The sequence below is a fragment of the Malurus melanocephalus genome, unplaced genomic scaffold, assembly GCF_030028575.1.
Source record: "Malurus melanocephalus ecotype Western Australia unplaced genomic scaffold, MMel_1.1 scaffold_151, whole genome shotgun sequence".
Taxonomy (NCBI): Eukaryota; Metazoa; Chordata; class Aves; order Passeriformes; family Maluridae; genus Malurus; species Malurus melanocephalus.
In genome coordinates, this window is record NW_026623383.1 from 101120 (window position 1) to 115449 (window position 14330).

Here is a 14330-nt window from a genome sequence, read left to right on the forward strand (position 1 = left end):
AGAAGAGTGGTCAGAAAATTAAACATACTACAACCAAAGGGTGCTTTTAATAGCTGTATGTGCACTGGAGTCAGTTCTGATGGAAGCAAATGGTGTATTTGATTTTATCCATGTAGCAAAGTTTTTTCATTAATTACATTGGAAGTAAAGCTGCCACTGTTTTGCTTAATTGTGGTATCATCACTCTGTCAACAAGTGCCTTAGGGTATTCAGTTTCATGGGTTAATGCTTAGCAATAGGAGCGTCCCTTTTGACTTGAAGTCAAGACAGTAGCAGCTGGCAAACACTCTTGCTGCTTAGTGAGAAACATTCATGATCCTTGGTCTTGTTTTGGGTCACAAATGTCCCAGAGTTTTCTGTAGTGTATTACTCAATCCTCTGCACTAAGGAAAACAGAATAAGTTCAGTTCAGTTCAGTAATCAATCTCAAAATGAAAAATGTAGGTTTTCTTCCAGAAAAGCACAAGATTAAATTTTTTACAAAATTGAAAATGTAATTGCTAGAGAATAGCTTTAAGAGAATCTAATGCTAGCTTGAAATGTAGATAGAATGTAGCTATCTAGAATAGTTTCATGCTTTTCATCTTCTTTAGCAGTTATATTAGTCTGTAGCCTTATAGCAGTGAGCTTTGATTTTGGTTATTGTCATGGTTTAACCCCAGCCCATTACTAAGTACCACATAGCTGCTCACTCACTTCCCCACCATCCCCCACCCCCAATGGAGAGGAGAGCCAGAAAAAAGTAAATTTTGTAGGCTGAGGTAAGAGCAATTTAAGAATTGAAGCAAAGTACAATTTAGTAGTAGTAGTAGTAGTAGTAATAATAATAATGGTGATGATGATGATGAAAATTAGAGAAAGAGGCACAAAATGCAAGAGAAACATTTGATGAACAATACAATTGCTCATCCTATGCTGACAGATGCCTAGCCCATCCCTGAGCAGTGATCAGCCCTCTTGGCCAGCTTCTCCTCCCGTTTATATACTGACCTTGATGTTCTATGATATGGAATATCCCTTGGGCCAGTTCGGGTCAGCTGGCCTGGCCACACTCCCTCCTGCCTTCTTGCGCACCTCCTCACTGATAGAGCACGTGAAACTGTGAACTCCTAGACTGAGAGAAAGCAGTACCCAGGAACAGCTAAAACATCAGTGTGTTAACAACATTGTCCTCATACTGAAAGCAAAGCACAGCCTTGTACCAGCTGTGTTAAAATTACCTCTATCCTCGCCCTAAAAGGAACAGTTGTTTACATCTGCATTTGCACCACACCCATTCTCTGCGCTGTTGATTTTCTCCTGGGTTCATGTCATTGTTCACAATGCTAACTGAATGGCTGCTTTATTGGATTTGTTCAGCCCCAGATTGCCCTATATTGTCATATTCTTTGTGGCTTTATTACAGTTTTCTTCTCATAGGGAATAKTCTCTGTTAATTTTTAATAATTTTTTGGAGGAATCTACAATGTGAAGTATCCTTGATAGCCATTCTARTGTAAAGATGATTGACCTATAAAGGTTTTTAACTGTGCCAATTCGCCCTGGTTACTAGCTTTTGAGATATAAACTTTTGTCATCCATCAGTGTGCTACATTAATTACTCTGTTTGATGAGCAAAAATTTTGGCAGGGTAGAACTCTGCAAGAGATCTTGATATGGACAAAAGTTGGCAGTGAGGGTTCTGCTTTCTCTTTTCGGTGTGTGCAAAGAGGAGATACAGTTGACAGATTTCTAGAACATCTGTGTAACATCAGAGGCAGACTTGAAATTAGAAATGCAGAATTATTTAAACAATCCTGCCGAAGGAAGTATTCTGTACTGCAGATAGGCTTATTTGGTCCTAAATCATACAGTTATGTAAATATTACGGAACTAAATGCATTTTTAGTCTGAGCTGTTCACAGTTTCTTGTCACTGTGCTCTTAATACCTGCCCTGTAAGAAAATTTAATTAATTCTTAGAGTTGTATAACCTGTTTGAAAAAGCCCTGTTTTTTTTKACTTCCTGAGGTAATAATTATTGAGGAATTAGCATCTCATGTGAGATTTCCCACCTTGGAGATTACRTATGTTTGAAATTCTATTTTGAGTATGCTAAGCTAATATGCAGGGGACTTTTACTGTTTTGTCAACTTGGAGATGAATTCCATGCACTAAAGGTGGGTTAAATTTGCTTCAGTATTTATAATTTTTTCTCTTTCTTATGTATGTATCTTGGACTTCATCAGATCTCAGGTGCTGATGTTTCTTCACTGTTGGAAGGCAGTCTTGCATTTTGAAGCTTCAGTGAAAATGCTCATCTGTATGTTGAATTTCAGCAAAGAGGAAAGGAAGAAAAATAATTTGGTATGGCAGTTGTAATTCTCAGCCAGCTCTAATTTAATACCATTCTAAARTGGCATTGGAGGGGTAACCCTTGGTCCTTAATATTGCTTTGCAATGTTAYATTATTGCAATATTTTGCAGTATTATATTATCACATATTTGCTTCTCTTTGACTTGGCACACTGTAGGGCTATACAGTGTGGCTTATCCCTTGTTGCAGTGTGGCTTGTCCCTTGTTGCGGTGTCTAGCCTAGCATATACAGTAAATTAAAACCCATCTGGTGCAGGAGCATGGACAGAGAATGTACTTCTGTTTTTTTCTCCCTTCAGAGCATTTCTTCCTTTATTCCTGATGTCCCTTTTGTCCAGGGGGAAGTTCCTCCACGTAGTTCTATATCAAAGTTTATTTGATTCAAAGGTTGGATTTTTTATCAGTCTGGACTCTGAAGAACRGGATCAACTGCACTTTCAAGGATACTGGGCCAGATTTCCTTGTTTTGTTTTGTCTTGCAGTCGATACTGTACTTTGACCAGCCATCCCGGCTTCATTTCTTTCATGTCCTCGGACACTGTAACACAACTTACTGAGGGCATTATTTGATCTTTCTATTGGATTCAATTGAGGTAGAAATTKATGCTTTACTGATCTATTCTTTTATTGGTTTTGGTGATGTTAATTGCATATATTTTTGCTTTATGTAATAAAAAGAAAACTTGATTAAACCTGATAGGAGACTGATAGGAGGGGAAGTGTTGAGTTTTGATATCAGTTAGTCAAATTATTAGGGACTAACACACATTATAACCTACAACTGAAAAAATAGGCTTTTGGTTTCTATCTAGCAAAAGATTACACAGGGAATTTTAAAATTTTGAGGGGAATTTTAAAACTTTGAGGGGGAGATTGTTTTTTTAACAGACAAAATCAGCAGAAAATAACACTGGGGATGTTTGTCACCTGTTGAAACTGTTTATGAGATATTTATGCTTCAGGTTGTCTGTATGTTTTGTTTAATGCTTGACACAAAAGAGTAATGCCTAAGTCATGGTTTTTCAGGATAGGACTGACGCCTCTCCAAATCCATGTAGGCTATTGATAGGCATGACCAGATATTAGTTCAGCTGGACCATATCCTCTCTTCCTTTCTGTGTTTTTTGATCCTTAGGACTAGATTAATTGTTCCTCCCTGTTTCTAGAGAGGTTCTTTGTCAAGTTCCAGCCATCGGAAAATGTGGGAAATTTCCTAGGATACCTAGGAAATTCTGGAGTTTTTGSTAGTGTCTAGTGTTTTCTTTCAGATTTTGGTTATCATTGCTTCAGACATAGTCCAGTCATGGCGTGGTTTTACCATTAGTATGTTTTTGGTCAGATTGGCATTACAATAWTCATGAGTGTGGCGTGGTGACCTTGGCTGGGTGCCAGGTGTGCACCCAAGCCACTCCATCACTTCCCTCCTCAACTGGACAGAGAAGAAAATACATAAAATGAAAGGCTTGTGAGCCAGGTAAGGACAGGGAGAGATCACTGTCACAGGCAAAACAGACTCAACATGGCAAATTAATTGAGTTTATTACAATTTAATCAGAGTAGGATAATGAGAAATAAGACCAAATCCTAAAATACCTTCCTCCCAGACCTGCCTTCTTCCCTGGGCTCAGCTTCACTTCTAAATCCTCTGCTTCCTCTCCGAATGGCACAGAGGGTCAGGGAATGGGGGTTATGAATGAACTTGAACATTGTTTTGTTCTCCTTTGTTCGTAAATGCACTGATGTCACTTAGTGCCAGTTTTGTATTTTTCATGATTGTTGAGAAATTTGTATTTCTTAGCATCTGTGTGTTTTAACATACCAGTGGCATCCCGCCCATTATAAGGGAATTAATTTATATTTGACTGGGTCAATAATTAGAATTAAAGAAKGAGAATGAGGATGAATGATAAGAACTTAGAACAAGAATATGTAAAAATCATTTTTATTGAATAGATTTTACATTGAATTTTATTTTAGCAATTAAAATACCAACTTTAACAATTCCACAATTTTATCAAATTCTGTGTGTTTTCTTTTCGTAGGACTGGACTCAGCAGTGAGACATATTGAACAGAAAACAAAGATATGCTGCCGTGTTTCTGTAAAAAACCAAGATAAAGCTGGATAGCATAATGAGTTCCCCTGCAAATATCTATGTCTTTACTTGTGCCTTTGCATTCACACTATGGAATAATATCCAGCCAGCTGTAGAAAAGGAATTTATTGCAAATTGTTCAAGCAGTTTGCTAACTAATGTTCCAAAAAACATTCCAGTCCATACTCAGGTATTAGATTTATCATATAATAGGATCTCTGGACTTAGTCGCTCAGAATTTATGTATCTTTCTGACCTTCAGGTGTTAAATCTTTCTCATAATCTAATTACAGTGCTTGACTTTAGTGTCTTTGTTTTTAATGAAAATTTAGAATACTTGGACCTATCTCACAATAACATTTCAAAAGTTTGCTGCCTAACTCTTGAGTATCTTAGACATTTAGATCTTTCTTTCAATAAGTTTACTACCCTGCTCCTCTGTCAGGAATTTGGGAACATGTTTCGTTTGGAGTACCTTGGATTAAGTGCTATGATGATACGAAGGTCAGACTTCAGGTATATCAAACATTTGCAGCTGCACACTGTTTTCCTAACCTTGGAAAACTTTTCATTGTATGAGCCTCAGAGTCTGACAGTCCTGAATACAAGGAACCTCCACATTGCTTTTGCAGAAAACCAAAACTTCAGTTTTCCTCTCTTGTATGATGGGATGAGCACTTCAGAAAACTTAGAAATAGTTAACATAAGGTATTCTTTGAGCTACAAATATTTTCCCTCTCATCTTTTAATGCTTACAAAGAAAATCAAGACAACAGATCTCATGCTTGACACTGTGGATTTACAATGGGCTATGATTCTGCAAATTTTCCTGTTTATTTGGCATTCACCTGTGGAACATTTAACTGTGAGAAATTTGACTTTTCGGGGACCAGTGGAGGAGTTCACTGAACATGAATTTCTACCCTCATTAAGATCTCTGGGACAAATAATCTCTTTGGATGGATCCATGAAAGCATTAACTTTAGAGCATGTTCATAATAAGGTTTATTATTTCAACCAGGAGATTCTATACAGACAGTTTTCAGAGATGAATATTGCCAGTTTGACAATATATGATGCATATATGCCACACATGCTTTGCCCCAATAGAACAAGCTCATTTCAGTATTTAAATTTTTCTCACAATGCCCTGACAGATGAGTTGTTCCAGAATTGTGGCACCCTGATGGATCTGAAAATACTTATTTTGCAGAAGAATAAATTTGAGAGCCTTCYCAAGGTAAGCTTCATGACCAGCCCTATGAAATCACTGAAATACCTGGACGTGAGCAACAATCTGCTGCGCCATGATGGAGCTGATGTGCAGTGCCAGTGGGCTGAGTCTCTGACAGAGCTGGACCTGTCCTCAAATCAGTTGGTGGATGCTGTGTTTGAGTGCTTGCCAGTCAACATCAAAAAACTCAGCCTACGGAACAATCAGATCAGCAATGTCCCCAGGGGGGTGGCGGAGCTGAAGTCCTTGGAAGAGCTGAACCTGGCGTCGAACAGGCTGGCTGACCTGCCGGGATGCGGTGGCTTTCCGTCCCTGCAGCTCCTGAACGTGGAGATGAACTCGATCCTGAGCCCGTCTGCCCACTTCTTCCAGAGCTGCCCAAGGGTCAGGGAGCTGCAGGCCGGGCACAACCCGTTCAAGTGTTCCTGTGAGCTGCAGGACTTTATCCGGCTGGAGAGGCGGTCAGGGGGGAGGCTGTTTGGCTGGCCRGCGGCGTACGTGTGCGAGTACCCGGAAGGCTTGCGAGGAACGGAGCTCAAGGACTTCCACCTGAGCCAACTGGCTTGCAACACGACGCTGCTGCTGGTGACGGCTCTGCTGCTGACGCTGGTGCTGGTGGCCGTGGTGGCCTTTCTGTGCATCTACCTGGACGTGCCGTGGTACGTGCGGATGATGTGGCAGTGGACGCAGACCAAGCGCAGAGCTTGGCACAGCCCCGCCGGAGAGGAGGGCACCGCTCTGCAGTTCCACGCGTTCATTTCCTACAGCGAGCGCGATTCGGTGTGGGTGAAGAACGAGCTGATCCCGAACCTGGAGAAGGGGGAGAGCTGCATACAGCTGTGCCAGCACGAGAGGAACTTTATTCCTGGCAAGAGCATTGTGGAGAACATCATTAACTGCATTGAGAAGAGCTTCAAGTCGATCTTTGTGTTGTCTCCCAACTTTGTGCAGAGTGAGTGGTGTCACTATGAGCTGTACTTTGCCCATCACAAGTTATTCAGTGAGACTTCCAACAGCTTAATTCTCATCTTGCTGGAGCCAATCCCTCCGTACGTTATCCCTRCCAGGTATCACAAGCTGAAGGCTCTCATGGCAAAGCGCACCTACCTGGAGTGGCCGAAGGAGAGGAGCAAGCGTGCCCTGTTCTGGGCTAACCTGAGGGCAGCCATCAGCGTTAACCTGCCAACTTCCCATGAAGCAAATGAGGAGGAGAGTGATGTTACATCTACTAGTAGTATAAGTTATGTGAATAACTGACTTGACCATTTTGCATGAAACTCTGTTAATACTTTYTTCTAGTTTTTTACTATATTCCTAGTTTGTTGCAAAATGTAATTGTGATACACACAGAAATTGYAATTGCTTATTCTAGTCATCCAGGTATTCAGAAATCATCTGTAACTGCCCATCATTGACAAAGAAGAGAGAGACATTTTCACAGTGATTGAGCTTAAATGTGTGGAACTGCATTTATTTTGGACTTCTCCCATTGAAAGCTATATTTGAAAGTATAAAGAACAGTGGTTGGTTCCATGTCATCAGGCTGCCAAAGCATACATTTAATCTTTCTTCTGACATGGATGTTGTGGGATTGAGAATGTAGGGATCTGCTTTCTTTGATTTAATTAATTAACACAARGAAGAAAAAAGCTCTTGTTTGAATCTCATCCTGTACATTGGTATAGTAGATGTCAAGGGTACAGTATGTGCAGACCTTTATCCTGTTTTCCCATGCTGGAAGTCTTTCCCTTCATCACAGAGAGACTGGGTAAGTGCTGAAATGTTGCATCCATTAATCCTGGTTTAATGTTCTTCTTCCTTTGCTGTACTAAGCMTTCCCACTTGCCTAGAGATACCTGCCAAGTCATGATTTAATAGAATTTGCTATTCCTTGTCTTCAGATTCATAGTTAATATCTRAACTTCTTAATTTTTTATAATATCATAAAATTGCTGCTTTTTACTGTGATCCTGTCAAGCTATACTGGGTTCTATGTTTTTCCTGTTTTCTAAAACTTAGAAGCTTGATCTTTGGAGGTGAACCCCCATTTATCTCTGGGCCTCACTGAACTCTGTTAACTTGCTCTATTAATTGGTGGAGGCTGAGGGTCATCACACAGGGTAAAAAAGGACTAATTTTCCTTGGGAAATARTTTCTCTGTAAAATCTAACTGTTTAAACTAATGGTGTTTGTTGATAGGAGACATCTAGTAATTTGCTGTGCTTGGATTTGGCAGTTTAATAAACCTCTGATTTTTTATTTGTTGTTAAATTTCATGTGTCATTTCAATGTTGATGTGGAGTTGTGTCATTATACTTATGACTTAATGGAAATGCAATGTCCTGTGATGACAAGTATGAGCAGCATGTGAAATGATCAAACTGGTAAGAGGATGTGATCCTTAATACTCACTAAGGTGGCTCACCAAGCACACACCAGGTGTGGTAGTTAGATGAAACTGTGAATTTGAAGCTGTGAGAGAGCTTCAGGGTGCCCAAAGATGCTGAGGCACTGCTGGCACCCAAATACCAGTTCAGGTTAACTGGATAGCAGCACAGTAGAAGTCAGGCTTCTGCCTGACTTCCAACATTGAGCTTTGGAAAGAAGAGCTAAAAATCTCTACTAAATCTTAATTACCACTCATTTATTTCTATCCCCATTAAATCTATATCTCTCCAATTTAGAGAAGAGGATGTTTTGGGGTGACCATGTAAATGCCTTTACCCAGAAGTTAAAATTTAGTAGAGATTAAGAGTGCTGGTGGTTGAGGGGCTGGACATGACCCAGCCATGAGCACTCCCAGCCCAGAGAGYCAAACGTGTCCTGGGCTGCAGCCAAAGCCCCATGGGCAGCAGTAAGAACACGAACCTGTTGGAGGGAGTCCAGAGAAAGGCTATGAAGATGATCAGAGGGCTGCAGCACCTCTCCTATTAAGACARACTGAGAAAGCTTGKGTTGTTCAGCCTGRAGAAGAGAAGGCTCTGTGGAGACCTTGTTGAGGYCTTTCAGTACTTAAATAGGGCTTGTAAGAAACATGAGGACAGACTTTTCTGCCGGGCCTGCTGCGATAAGACAAGGGATAATAGTTATAAACTAAAAGAGGGCTAATTTAGGTTGGATATAGGKAAGAATTGTTTTATAATGAGGGCTKTGAAATGCTGGAACAGGTTGCCCCAAGAAGCTGTGGATGTCCCATCCAYGGAAACATTCAAGGTTAGGTTGGGCAGGGCTCTGAGTGATCTGTCCTAGTTGAGGATGTCCCTGCTCATTGCAGGGAAGTGGGACTAGATGACCTTTAAAAGCCCCTTCCAACCCAAGCCATTTGATGATTSTATGATTTTATGATTTTACCTCTCTAGTACTTCTTGACACATTAAAGGGGAGCATGCCACCAGGAAACCTGTGCCCCTTCTTCCTGAAAGACTTCTCCCCCTCCCAGGCATTACARTCTAAGGACATGATTAGCAGTCACACTTAGAGCTAATGGCTGAAGGGCACGTCCTGTTTACTAGACAAGAAAAGAGGAAGTAAAATTTCTCAGTTCAGGCTTTCTGCTCTCTGTAAATGYAATGCATCACCAAACTGGGGGCTATGTCATAAATAAGATACAGACTGGGCCATGGAGGAGTCCCTCACCTTTAAGATCGCTCTYAAGCAATCCTGTGAAACCTAAGTTTTAGGTGGGTATGAAAGGAATAGTTTCATAAGTCTGCCATATATATTGTTTTAATATTAATGCTGTAACACTCTTTTATACTCTATCCTTTCCACCTCACAGATCTTTCATACACATTTTAAGTATTTCAATTATTTGCATACCATACCATACATTACAGCTTCTTAAAATACACTTCTGAGTTCCTTTGATAAAATAGACTTATTTTGTCATGGTTTGGTGTGTTGTTTGGTTTTCTTTTTAAAGTTAGCATTTGACAATATTTCTCAGCAAGCAACATTGTGTATTGGCTTAGTTGATGTTCAGCCAGCCCAGAGTTTTAATTGGAAAGGATATGTTTAAAGTGTTTTTATGGCTGAAAATTGCAGTAAGGACACAGAGATCAGTTTTGAATCCTTGGGCAGATTTCTGTGTATGACAGAATTGAACCCAGTGATACTCGGTAAGACAGAGGGAACAGCTTCATTTCTCAAGCACGAGAAAATGAATATGATCTTAAATTACAATCTCATAAACTTAAATTGTGCCTTTTTCTCAGACTAAGGGGGACACCCAGTGGCCGATGAAATTATCACTGCTCCCTGAAAAGGATCGCTCAGCCTTTAATGTAGCAATGYCTTTTGACTCACAGGAAAACAGAGATAAATCGTATCAGCCCAGTAACTGGAGCAGCCTCTTGCAGGTGTGTGTGGGCTAGAGAGGACAGGTCAGGACAAGCCCTCCCGTGTGACAGCTGCCACACTGGGACAGTGGCTGTGACTCCATTCCCCCTGCCATTGTWCCCTTCTGCCTGAATCTTAGAGATCAACAGCATATGAGCTGTATCCAGCTCTACAGTGCACAGTCCTTATTTTCAAGCAGGAGGYCAAGAGACACAAGGCAGTCATTTGCTCATATTCTGATTGCTGTTTGCAGGATTTAATTTTTATGCCTCATTTCTGCTGTATATGGCATAGTACAGGTGCTCACCAGGCTGATCTGCAGGATCCAGGCAGCGAGAGACCAACATTCTGGTACAGTTAATTCAGCAGAAATAGGAAGTGTTAGAGATGCACGGTGAATTCAGCCGGACTCACTCTTCTCAGGCATCTGAAAAGGTGTGAAGAAATAAAACCTCGTTCTTCTTCATCTTCACTCATCATCATCATCATCATCATCATCATCATCATCATCATCATCATCTTGACTCAGCTGCAGCTGGAGGTGTCAGCAGTCTCTGGCACCCTGCTCTGGGAAGGGCTGTGGGGCAGCAGGCCCAGCCAGTCATACTGCGAGCAATAAAAAAGGCAAACTTGCATGTTTGGAGCTGCACACCTGGCAATGGGCTAATTTAAATGGCCTAATTAGGGTGGCCTAATTAGAAGTGAGTAAAACATTTTTGTGAGCTTGCCACTAAGYGTGCTGCTGGACACGACTTGTCCAGCAGCAATCCCTTGTGCTCCTGCCCTGGGCCCGTGTAGGGCAGGCACGCACGGGAGATGGCCACAGGCTGGGCAGGAGGGCATCCAAAGGCCTGGAGCCCAGAGGGGTCTCCTCCAGGTCCACCTCCATCACTGCTCTTGGTCATCTGGCATGTGACAACACCACCACGAACAACATTCTGAGTGTTTTATTAACAAGTATAATACATATGCACTGTATACTAAATATACTAGATATACTAAATATACTAAATATAGTATGAGGACTGTACAGTACAAATTTATGTTCACAGTTTGACATGACAAAAYGTCATTACTGAATTCCCATTGGACTACCAAAGTCGAAACAGTGAAAGTACATTAAACATTCACATCTTTAGTAAGAAAAGATTACCAACATGTCTCCATATTTGCAAGTTATAGTAATGCACGCTAGAAACCTTTAATTAGCCATTCTGTCTTATTAGCTTATAAAATATATTACATTTTATTWAAAAAATTCTGCATAGTTTATAGAAGTATTAAAGTAAATAAAACATCCTTGCTATATTTGCAGGTGAGAGATGCTAAGCAAAAAGGTTGTTTTGACCTTCTAAAGTACATTAAGTGCTGTAAGTATGTGTAAAATATAACAAAAACTGGTGTAGCCCTCTTAAGAGATGTAAAATGCTTTGTGAATTTTTTAGGAAGGATTTGTATTCATCTTTATGTAGCTAACCTTTACAGAGACAACAACATACTTGGACAAGATGTGGCATCAGAAGTGTCACTGCAGAATGCCAGGTGTATATTTAAATAAACCCCACACATTAATACCTGCTTCGTTTCTTGCAAWTGTATTAGAAACTAATAATTTATTATAATGAACAGGCATGTTTTAGTAAAACAGTATTACCTGCTATGCACTGCACAGTGCAATACTGTTAGGGAGAAACTAATCCAAACTGGCTTTTCTTTAGGGCATAGATGAAATGACTGGCTTTGTAAAGTATTTAATTTGGTATATTTAAAAATTACAAGGCATCCCTCAAATCAAAGTTTGCTAAAAGGAACCAATGGGCTAGTTAAGATGTMAATTCATRTTCRGCTGAAAATATATTTGTTTRTGACCTTTTAGACATCCCACAAAAMCACCACAGACACAAGTGAAAAATCCTGCAAGGAATGCATTATCATGAAATAATTTAAATACTTACATTTAATATTTAAATTTCTGTTGCCCTAATTCACAAGGCACATGGATGAAGAAATTTTAAAAGCCCTATTCAATCTCCACATTTGTCCCCACCACTAACTATTTAAAAAWAAATATTTTCAGGAAAAGGGTACATAAGCTAATGAATTAATGTGACAAGTAACCTAGACTATATTATCTGAAGTAACTTTAGTTGCAAAGAAGTTCTGCTTTTAGGGTACTGATTTTAAAAATATTAAAAAAATAACGTTAATGAAAACATTTTATGTAATTCTCAAAAGAGAAACAGAGCATTGGAAAGAAATGTTCCTTAAATATCCAAAATTTCATAAATTTGCATTTTTTATGGGAAAATTTGGACCAGTTGCCATTAAGCTGTCTMTTTTTATACTACCTATTTATTTTTCCCCCTACAACAGAACAGAGAATTGTTTTCATCCCAGGGTACTAAATGTCTGTAAACTTCTGACTGATGCCACACTGCTCCCTCCACACAGCCTCTCAGCCAGTGATGTGCCTGCTTCTACAAAATTGCCATTGAAACCTAGAGCCAATTCTGCTACCAATGACAAAAAAATTACCAACATTCTGGAACAGCTGCTCTTTAATACCAGCCTCCTTTCTACAAGGTCCTCAATGTCACTAACAATCGAGCCTACCAAGAAAAGAAAAGGACCGATTCATGTCCCATGTGCTTCAGTGMCACAGGTGAGCAGATGAGGGAGAGTTACAAGATACCAGATGGAGCTCGGCCAAGGTGGTGAGGATGTATGGAGCTGTAACACAGCAACTGCTATCAGAGCATTTTTCTACAGGAAGTACAAACTTCTCCTCTAATTCCATGGGCACGTAGATGTCAGCAGAACAGCTGGTGAAGTCCTGTCACCAAATAAARGCTCTGCACTCACACTTTTGCATCTCCAAGACTGGCACTGGACTCCRCTGGATGTAGAAGTACAGCCTACCTGCTCCACAAGATCAAATATAGCCACCTGCAGATGGACACTCCACCTGCCTCCTGCAGAGGAATGTCTATGACACTCTTCCTCCCCTCACACCTCCACTGTTCACTGGGTTTGCCCAAGAGAAARGAAAAGCTGACTTCAGTATGTTTAATTTGCAGGGAATGGTGTTTACCTTACATAGGGCAAAGAAGGAAATGTACTTGTGGGTGAGAGTGTAGAGAAACACATCCTGTTTCCTTGCAGTGCCACAAAGTCTGYCAGCTAATACAGAAGAAACCTTCCTTTCAGAGGGCTCCAAGACAGGAACACTTCTAGGGTCAACTGCAGGTTCCTTGAAATCAATTTATTTTACCTAGGGAGCTCTGTTTGCTAATGGACATGGTTTTAATGCAATAGACACATCCCCAGGGAAGCAGTTCTACCTACCACCAAGAGACTACCAGTCACAAATCAGAGCTAGGAACTGGATAATTTGGTATATATTTTTATCCAAAACAGTTACATGACTCAATTTATCATCAGAAGTGTTTCATATCTGATRCCATCTTCTCATAAAAATATTGTGGATCAATAATTTTAAATACTTTAGTGTATTAAAGTGATACAACAATACAGTTCAGAGCATTTTTGACTTAATGACTGCTATTTTTCTGAACTACAGCAAAGATAAAAGAATTATTTAGAAGAAATGCAGGGGCATGATTGCAGGGGGATAGTCTATATCCCTGAAATGAGGTGCACCTAAGTTTCCATGAATACAATTTAATGCCAAATCACAGGAGAGTACCATACAATCATAGAATCATAGAATATGCCGAGTTGGAAGGGACCTATCAGGATCAATGAGTCCAACTCCTGACCCTGCCCAGGACATCCCAAAAGTCACACCATGTGCCTGAGAGCGTTGTCCAGATGCTTAACTCAGACAGGCTTGGTGCTGTGACCACTTTCCTGGGAAGCCTGTTCCAGTGCCCAACCACCCTCTGGGTGAAAAACTTCTTCCTGATGGTAAACCTCCCCTGACTCAGTTTCAAGCTGTTTCTTCAACTGTGTGTGTTCCATCCATACACTTGCACAGAAACCAGGCATACAGAGTCACACGAGGTATTCCTTTAACAAATCCACCAGGGCATTATGCAATAAAAACAAGGACATAGACTACACTGTAATATAGACGACAGATGACTTTGGTTTAGATGCACAGAATTATGAATGGACCAATTCCTGCCCGTTTTTCTTCTTGACTGGGGTAAACGATATTATAACTCAATCTTCCTGTAAAATTATTATACTGTTTAGATTTGTCTCCTCAGCATTACTCACTGTTTGGGCAGAGGGGATTTCTAAATCACGTGTCTTTCTAAAACTGCTGTATTAACCACATTGAGG

The 14330-nt window shown here is 40.3% G+C and overlaps 1 protein-coding gene across 1 annotated transcript; it reads left to right on the forward strand.

Moving 5' to 3' along the window:
• The first annotated feature begins 4348 nt into the window (after positions 1-4348).
• Positions 4349-7444, forward strand: LOC130576764 (toll-like receptor 6). The gene has a single exon (XM_057371654.1). It carries the CDS (start codon positions 4488-4490, stop codon positions 6939-6941), a length of 2454 nt encoding a protein of 817 aa, XP_057227637.1. The 5' UTR covers positions 4349-4487; the 3' UTR covers positions 6942-7444.
• The last annotated feature ends 6886 nt before the right edge of the window (positions 7445-14330 follow it).